Source organism: Microchirus variegatus (assembly GCF_963457635.1).
Source record: "Microchirus variegatus genome assembly, chromosome: 17".
In the NCBI taxonomy this organism is placed as follows: domain Eukaryota; kingdom Metazoa; phylum Chordata; class Actinopteri; order Pleuronectiformes; family Soleidae; genus Microchirus; species Microchirus variegatus.
Genome location: NC_139818.1, coordinates 23,606,435 through 23,615,433, shown reverse-complemented (window position 1 = coordinate 23,615,433; position 8,999 = coordinate 23,606,435). Strand labels below are relative to the sequence as shown.

Here is an 8,999-nt window from a genome sequence, read left to right as displayed (position 1 = left end):
CATTATTTATTCAACACGGGCGACTCACTCTCTGCCTTCTGCACTCGTTTCAATCACTGATTTTTTTTTACAAAAAAATAGAATAATATATTTGACAAAACAAATTTTTTTTATAATATATTTCTTTACACAAAGGGTTAAGGGGTTTTTCCGTGTGACACAAATGAGTTAAAACGTGAATAACATAATAGAATATTCTTAACAAACGCACTAAATAAAACATTGTGTGCACATTTAAATATGCTTTTGCATTCACACGTGTTAATGATGCATCATAAAGATTTAATAACCTCATGAAAACCATGACGTTATTTTAGATATTAAACGTTTTATTCACGCGCCAAAAACAACGGTTGTCTTAGCGGAGGTTTGACGCTGCGTCGTTGTGTAATTAGAGGAAAGAAAATGACATTAGTGTTCATTACGAGAGCGAAGAGACAAACAGCAGACAGGTGTTTTCCCCTGAGTTCTGTCTGTCTGTCTGTCTGTCTGTCTGTCTGTCTGTCTCTCTGCCCCCATTAACCCCCACCACCACCACATCTCTGTCACTGACAATTACCACAGGACCATGATGTCACCCACTAACGGTTGTCTGTGAGGATCTGACAGAACACAGCAGACGGCAGCGTGTGTGTGTGAGTGTGTGTGTGTGTGTGTGTGTGTGTGCGCGTGTGTGTGTGTGCGTGTGTGTGTGTGTGTGTGTGTGTGTGTGTGTGCAGAGCGGACGTTTCTTTGTCTGAATTTTCTCACTTTGACTCTTTTTTGATTTTTATTGTCAGGCTGCATTTGTCGCGTCTCTCAGGTTTAGGTTCTGGGTACAGAAGCCGGTACTTTTTGTACTTGGTATCGATTTGCGTCGGTGCTAACGAGTATTGGTTCGGTTACACGCCTATGTTCCGAAATCCCTCTGTTCCGAAATCCCTCTGTTCCGAAATCACTATGTTCCGAAATCCCTAGGTTCCGAAATTCCGGTTCCTAAATCCCTAGGTTCCGAAATCCCTATCTTCCGAAATCCCTATGTTTTGAAATCCCTAGGTTCCGAAATACCTATGTTCCGAAATCCCTCTGTTCCGAAATCCCTATGTTCCAAAATCCCTCTGATTTGAAATCCCTATGTTTTGAAATCCCTATGTTCCGAAATCCCTCTGATTTGAAATCCCTATGTTTTGAAATCCCTATGTTCCGAAATCCCTCTGATTTGAAATCCCTAGGTTCCGAAATTCCGGTTCCTAAATCCCTAGGTTCCGAAATCCCTATCTTCCGAAATCCCTATGTTTTGAAATCCCTAGGTTCCGAAATCCCTATGTTCCGAAATCCCTAGGTTCCGAAATCCCTATGTTCCGAAATCCCTCTGTTTTGAAATCCCTAGGTTCCGAAATACCTATGTTCCGAAATCCCTCTGTTCCGAAATCCCTATGTTCCGAAATACCTATGTTCCGAAATCCCTCTGTTCCAAAATCCCTATGTTCCGAAATCCCTCTGATTTGAAATCCCGATGTTCCGAAATCCCTCTGATTTGAAATCCCGATGTTGCGAAATCCCGATGTTTTGAAATCCCTATGTTCCGAAATCCCTATGTTTTGAAATCCCTAGGTTCCGAAATACCTATGTTCTGAAATCCCTCTGTTCCGAAATCCCTATGTTCCGAAATCCCTCTGATTTGAAATCCCTAGGTTCCCGAAATTCCGGTTCCTAAATCCCAATGTTCTGAAAACACTCTGTTCCGAAATCCCTATCTTCCGAAATCCCTATGTTCCGAAATCCCTATGTTCCGAAAACACGCTGTTCCGAAATCCCTATGTTCCGAAAAAACTCTGTTCCGAAATCCCTATGTTCCGAAAACACTCTGTTCCGAAATCCCTATCTTCCGATATCCCTATCTTCCGAAATCCCCCTGTTTTGAAATCCCTATGTTCCGAAATCCCTCTGTTCCGAAATCCATATGTTCCGAAATCCCTCTGATTTAAAATCCCTAGGTTCCGAAATTCCGGTTCCTAAATCCCAATGTTCGGAAATCCCTCTGTTCTGTAACAGACATCGACTGATGCGGGGGCCACGCTGTGGGTAAATCCCGTGTGAGAATGTGAGCGCTACACGTTGCGAGACTACGAGAGCACGACGGCAATATTGGCGAGCCGAAAGCCGGTCGAAAGTTAGCCGCAGACATCGCTCATTATCATTATTTGCGACTGCATCTGGTCAAACGCGGGACTTATTTAAAAGATGGACAATGTACCGTTTTTTTGGCTCATGGAAAGTGACGACTGCTGCATCCGCTACCAACTAGCTAGCTAGTACTAGCACTGCTAGCGTTGGTTGGCTGATTCTACAAAAATTTGCGTTCTAGTAGAATGGGGGTCAGCCTCTGACTCGCGACTCCCTTCGTTAGCCTGCCGCCTGTGGCTAGCGTTAGCCGCGCAGCGCTAACTTTCGGACCGGTTAGCTCACGGTCCACAGCTGACTGTGTAAACACTTGTTTGCGACACGAAACGCCCGTCTACCCTCGTTTGTCTTTGACTTTGTGTGTAAAAACTCAGTCCGCTGCGTAAGAATTAGTGACATCTAATGGTGAGACTGCAGATTACAACTATTATTATTCTAAGGCTACAAAAAAACAAATCATTTTTATTTTAAATTTTGAATTATGATCCAAAAAAACCCCAATTAGACAATTTGAGAAGATAAAATAACTGATTGTTTGTCCTAAAACTGGGAAATTTACACCGTTATTGTAGCAAATAACATGTATTTCAACACCTCATAAATCTTTCAATATAGACAGATATTATAAATATTTAAAAAATAGAGTAGTATATGCAGTATAGACGGTGAACTACCAGAATATATTCAGTATTAATTATTAGCCATGTCATGTAGAATTAGGAGCCTTTATTGTGAAAAACAGAAGACACTAGTAACAGTTAAAGCAACACGTCTCTTAAATTAGCCATTTTTTCTATGTTTTGGCCTGGTTTTCATTGACTTAATGCAAAATATTGACCTTAGGCCAACTTTTCGCCAACCCCTGATGTAAACTTTGTAAAATAATGAACAGGTTAATGACTTAAAATTAACATTTTAAATGACACAAATGAGGGAAAAAAAGGTTGATTGAAAGCTCTTTAATGACTTTTTTTCTTCTCCACTTCCTGCTTTAATTTTCTTGCCTCAGCGCAGCGAAGCCTGACGTGAGTTAGATTCTGCTTCTGCAGCGTTTCAGTCTCATTCTGTTTGTGTCTCTGTGATTGACGGACGGCGTGGGAGGGGGGGGGGAGGAGGAGGGGGGGTCAGACGCTGATGGAACGGCCGAGTGAAAACAGCAGGGAGCAACGAAATAGAGTCGGCACATCCATCTATCTGTGTGTGCATTGATTTTCCGTATCTCTGTGTGTTGAGCCACGATGAACCTGCACGTTTCTATTCAAATAAAGATCAACAGAGTGAAACACATACAGTGTCACTGTTCTACGGCTTCATTTTTGGTGTTTGGGCGTGCGTTTAAGAACGATTTGAGCGCTTTCATGTCGTCTTTTCCTGCTGATGAACACCCGTGTGTTTCATCCCGAGACGGATAAGAGCTAGGATTTACTGCCGCGACATGGTTTTTATGACCTCTGTTGACCCCGAGCGGTTTCAACATACACATTCTAGATGCCGACCTGAACCTTGACCTTTGCATTTCAGTGACCCTAAATCTAAAAAAAAAACCACTGATTCATGTGAAGGTTTGTGCCAAATTTGAGAGGATTTTTGTCACGCACGGTATGTTTTTGCCACTAGGGGGCTCCCAATCCAAACAATAACAAAAAATATTGGATTGTAATGATGTCGACGGGCCAGCGTGGAATCATGGGAATTGTCTTATTTGGTTTCAACAATTCATTGCAAATGACAACGTGTTGTAAAATGCAGGGATGTACGATATTTTTGCCGATATCCGATTTATCGGAACGGGAGTGCTTAGGCCGATAACTGATACCGATATATTTATATACAACTGTCCTCTTCTGTAGTTAAATTAACATACTTATACTTATGTCACAGCAAATGTGGATATAAAATATCTTTATTGTGCAGAATAAATAAACATTTAATGATAGCTGTAGGGGGCGCTAGCATGGAAGTCAATTAAAAGGATGGGAAAAGTCATCCACTGACTGTTACTGGACACAGATGCATAAAAAATGTATATATTTTACACCTGAAACCTTACAAAATGTAAATATTCACGCAAAAATTATTGCTAATAAGTTAGTTTTATTTTTTATTTTTTTTACATATATGATGTCCCATGTGTTGTTCTGACCTAACAAGGGTCTATAGATACAAATTAGCTCCGAGTGCATAAGCTTTACAATACGATATAAGAGAATAGAATACATTTTTTACAAATTACGACAAAAACAACAATGTTTACACTAAAAGCAAGACCTGAAACCACAAAAGCAGCACGTAAATAGAGTAGAAAAAAAGAATAAAATGGTCAACATTTCTGTTTTATCTTCACCTGTCGCCTTTTAAATAAATATAAAACAAACTCTTATTCTCATGACGGTTTGTCCCTCATCCATCATCGTTGTCTCTTACTTTAAACTCCGTCTCTTTACGAGCTTCACATTCACTGTAACGACGCAGCAGCTGAGTCAATACGAGGCGACACAGACTCTGTAATGACTCTATCTGCTGCTGCTGCTGATGCTGATGCTGCTGCTGATGATGATGCTGATGATGCTGATGCTGATGCTGAGATCTTAATCCAGTCCAGTCAGCGCTCTGCGGCTCAGTGAAGCGCTGAAAACCCCAACAACAACACACACACACACACACACACACACAAACACACACTGTTCTGCTGTAAGGTGGTGTTATTGACTGTGGAGAGTGTAGGTGAAGCTACGGTGACAGAGCAGCGAAGAAGAATTGATTTAATATACGTTAAAGGCAACAAACAGAGGGAAGAAGATCTGGATCTGTGAGGTGAAGAGAGATGATGAAGAGTTAAGAGGAGAAGACATTATTATTAGACAATTTAATTCTAATTACTTTGTCTGTCTGTTAGGAATTTAAAGGTAATTTGTGTAAAATGTTTCTTTGGTGCTTGAAATTCTGATTTTTGCAGTTAAAATGGTAAAAAAAAAAAAAAAAAAATCTGGTCCTGGTATAATTTTAAATTAAATTAATACTTTCCGACTTTAATCTCAGAATTTAAACTCAGAATTCTGACTTTAATCTCAGAATTTTTTTTCCCTCAGAATCCGTCTATAATCTCAGAATCTGACTTAAATCTCAAATTATTTTTTCTCAGAATTGGGACTTTAATCTCAGAATTTAATCTCAATATTATGACTTTAATCTCAGAATTATGACTTTAATCTCAAATTATTTTTTCTCAGAATTATGAATTTAATCTCAGAATTATGACTTTAATCTCAAATTATTTTTTCTCAGAATTATGAATTTAATCTCAGAATTGGGACTTTAATCTCAGAATTCGTCGATATATTAATTGTATGACATCTGCTGCTTATGAATGTGTGAGAACAGGAAGGATCATTTCTAAGAGGATTTCTCTGACGATAATCTCAGAATTTAATTTCATAATTCTGACTTTAATCTCAGAATGTTTTTTCTCAGAATTTTTGACGATAATCTCAGAATTTAATCTCAGAATTCTGACTATAATCTCAGAATAATTGTTCTCTTTGCTAGAGAAAGAAACGTGTTTTCCTTTGGTTTTAAAACTTCATTTTGAATAAAATTGTTCGTTAAGATAGGGTTTGATTGCATGATCGTTCTTGACAGCAGGTGGTGCTGTTGTCCAGTTTATGGTTCTGGCACAAAATGAACGACTGAGTTCAGAGAGTAAAAATAAAAGGAATAACCATTCAAGATTCATTATAAGCCTTTTATTAATGTCTTCTTTTTCTTCCAGCTCCTCATCACATCAGATCATCTCCCTCCGTGTCCTCTTCTGTTCCACCAACTGTCCTCACGTCCTCCTTCACAACATCCATGAAGCTTCTTCTTCTTTTCCTCCTAACCAGCAGCTCCATCTTCAAACTCCATGTTTTCGATCACTATTCTGATAATCAGGTGAGACGACCACTGATGGAACCTCATCATCTTGTCCATCCTGGTCTCTCCCAATGAAAATCTCATATTTTTCCAAAAGTAATCCAGTGTTTATGTCTCCTCCTCCTCCTCCTCCTCCTCCTCTTCCTCTTCTTCTTCAGGACTTTCCACAGATTCCCGTTCTTCCGTGTTCCTGCTCTCACTTTGGCACTTCCTCAGACAGTCGTCACACAGGAAGTTCTCTTTGACCAGGAAAAGTCTCTCCGTGACCGCTGTCGCGTCCCGACTCGCCGCCGTCTGCCCGCTGACCACCGGGTTCCTGTCCAGGTTGACCTTCTCCAGTTTGGGCAGCCTGGACAAACACGCCGGGACGCGGGCGAAGCGGTTGTCCGAGAGGCCGACGCGTCGCAGCTCCTTCAGGGCGGCGACGGACGAGGGAAGAGCCTGGAGGAGGTTCAGACCCAGGTTCAGCGTGTGGAGGTTCTTCAGCAGGCCCAGCTCATTGGGAAGGTCAGTGAGACGGTTGTTGCACAGGTTCAGGATCTGCAGGTTCTGGAGGCGGCCGATGATCACGGGGAGATGCTCCACCTGTGGTATAAACATGGACACAGTGGAAATATCATCTGAGCCACGTGTTTCCAACCTTCAGAATTCGTACACATCATCTGGGTCTGGACCAAAGCCTTGAATCTAGCAAATATTCTATAGTGTAACATAATAATAAGTTCATTTTACATTAAAACCTTTAGGAAACTCATTGTCTTGAAAAAGTTCAGGAAAGGGAAAATTAAATTGTTACAATTTACATCTGGCAAGTTTTAACAACTTTATAGTTTTATTACAAGAGAAATATTTGAAAACCTTTTTTCTCATTGTATCTAATCCTGATTTTAATCTCAGAATTCTGAGATTAAAGTCAAATTTTTTTCTCAGAATTCTGACTCTGACTTTAATCTCAGAATATTTTTTCCCCATAATTATGACTTTAATCTCAGAATTTAATTTTAGAAATCTGAGATTAAACTCAGAATTTAATCTCAGAATTATGAATTCAATCTCAGAATTATGACTTTAATTTCAGAATTTAATCTCAGAAATCTGAGATTAATCAGAATTTAATCTCAGAATTATGACTTTAATCTCAATTTTTTTTTTCTCAGAATTATGACTTTAATCTCAGAATTTAATCTCAGAAATCTGAGATTAATCTCAGAATTTAATCTCAGAATTATGACTTTAATCTCAGAATTATGACTTTAATCTCAAATTATTTTTTCTCAGAATTATGACTTTAATCTCAGATTATAATCTCAGAATTTTTTACTTTAATCTCAGAATTATGACTTTAATCTCAAACTATTTTTCTCAGAATTCTTGACTTTAATCTCATTATTTAATCTCAATATTATGACTTTAATCTCAGAATTATGACTTTAATTTCAAATTATTTTTTCTCAGAATTATGAATTTAATCTCAGAATTGGGACTTTAATCTCAGAATTCGTCGATATATTAATTGTATGACATCTGCTAGTTAAGAACCCCGATGAAAACAGGAAGGATCATTTCTAAGACTTGACAAAGACGACCTGGTAGTTTATATAAAAAACGGTGCAGCGCTCCTTTAAAAAACAGTAATAAAATAAGAATAAAAATCATTTTTTATTCAGCTTCCTGTCCCACTCACATAGTTGCTGTGCAGATCCAGAACACTGATGTTGACCAACTGTCCCATGAAATCAGGGATCTTCCTGATGAGGTTTCTGCTCAGGTCGACCTCGTCCACGTCGCTCAGCTTCTGGACGCACTTTGGCACCGAGGAGATTCCCTTAAAACTCAGGTCCAGGCGCCGTTTGCCGTCAACTCTGAGCTCCACGAGGCTCTGAGCCGTTTTCAGAGAGATTATTTTACCTCCGGGCTGTTTTAGCTTCTTTTCTTTCCTTCGCACCATGATGCTGCTGCTGCTGCTGCTGCTGCTGCTGCTGCTGCTGCAGACACAGTGACAGACAGGTGTGTAGTTAACTGTTGCTGCGACAGAAGCGTTGACAGCGGAGATGAAAGCTTGTGTTACTCATCGCGGCTGAAACTGTAGCCACACTGTGAGTTTTACCTTTCTGTGAGGATGAAACACCTGTAACTCGACCACAGACGGACGTCGTTCCATGACAAAGCAACTTCACCGACACTCTGAAGTGTCTTTCACAAATCACTGCACTATAATATTGAAGTAAAAATGATTTGATTTTCCCCTAAACCAGGTCCTTCGTTTTCATACAGGAATTTAAATCTGGGTTCAAATCAAATGTCGTAAATTTGAAGATATTTTATTGTTCTTCTAAATAAACTCAGTCTAAGTTCTTTCAGATTTAACTTATTGATGTTCTTCAAGTGTTACTGACCAAAAATTTAATTTCTGGTCCTGGTTTAAATTTAAATTAAATTAAGACTTTCCGAATTTAATCTCAGAATTCTGAGATTCAAGTCAGAATTCTGAGATTAAATTCGGAAAGTACTATAAGAACTATATTCTTAAAATTTAATCTCAGAATTCTGATTTTAATCACATAATTGAATCTCAGAATTCTGCCTATAATCTCAGAATTTAATCTCAGAATATTTTCTCTCAGAATTCCGACTATAATCTCAGAATTTTTTATCAGAATTCTGACTGTGATCTCAGAATTTAATCTCAGAATTCTGACGATAATCTCAGAATTTAATCTCAGAATTCTGACTGTAATCTCTCTGTAATTTTTTTTCTTTGCTAGAGAAAGAAACGTGTTTTCTTTTGGTTTTAAAACTTCATTTTGGATAAAATTGTTGGTTAAAAAGGGTTTGATTGCATGATCGTTCTTGGCAGCAGGTGGTGCTGTTGTACAGTTAAAGCTTTTTGCTCATATTTATTTTCTGCAATTTCAGAAATAAAA

General features: G+C 38.8%; 1 protein-coding gene across 1 annotated transcript; it reads right to left on the bottom strand.

The window, feature by feature from the left end:
* Nucleotides 1-6,183: 6,183 nt before the first annotated feature.
* lrrc18b (leucine rich repeat containing 18b) lies at nucleotides 6,184-8,055 on the bottom strand (the record flags this gene model as incomplete). Its single annotated transcript, XM_083903772.1, has 2 exons — nucleotides 7,760-8,055; nucleotides 6,184-6,660 (listed from the first exon to the last, which is right to left on the bottom strand). Exons 1-2 carry the CDS (start codon nucleotides 8,021-8,023, stop codon nucleotides 6,184-6,186), a joined length of 741 nt encoding a protein of 246 aa, XP_083759898.1. The 5' UTR covers nucleotides 8,024-8,055.
* Between the last annotated feature and the right edge of the window lie 944 nt (nucleotides 8,056-8,999).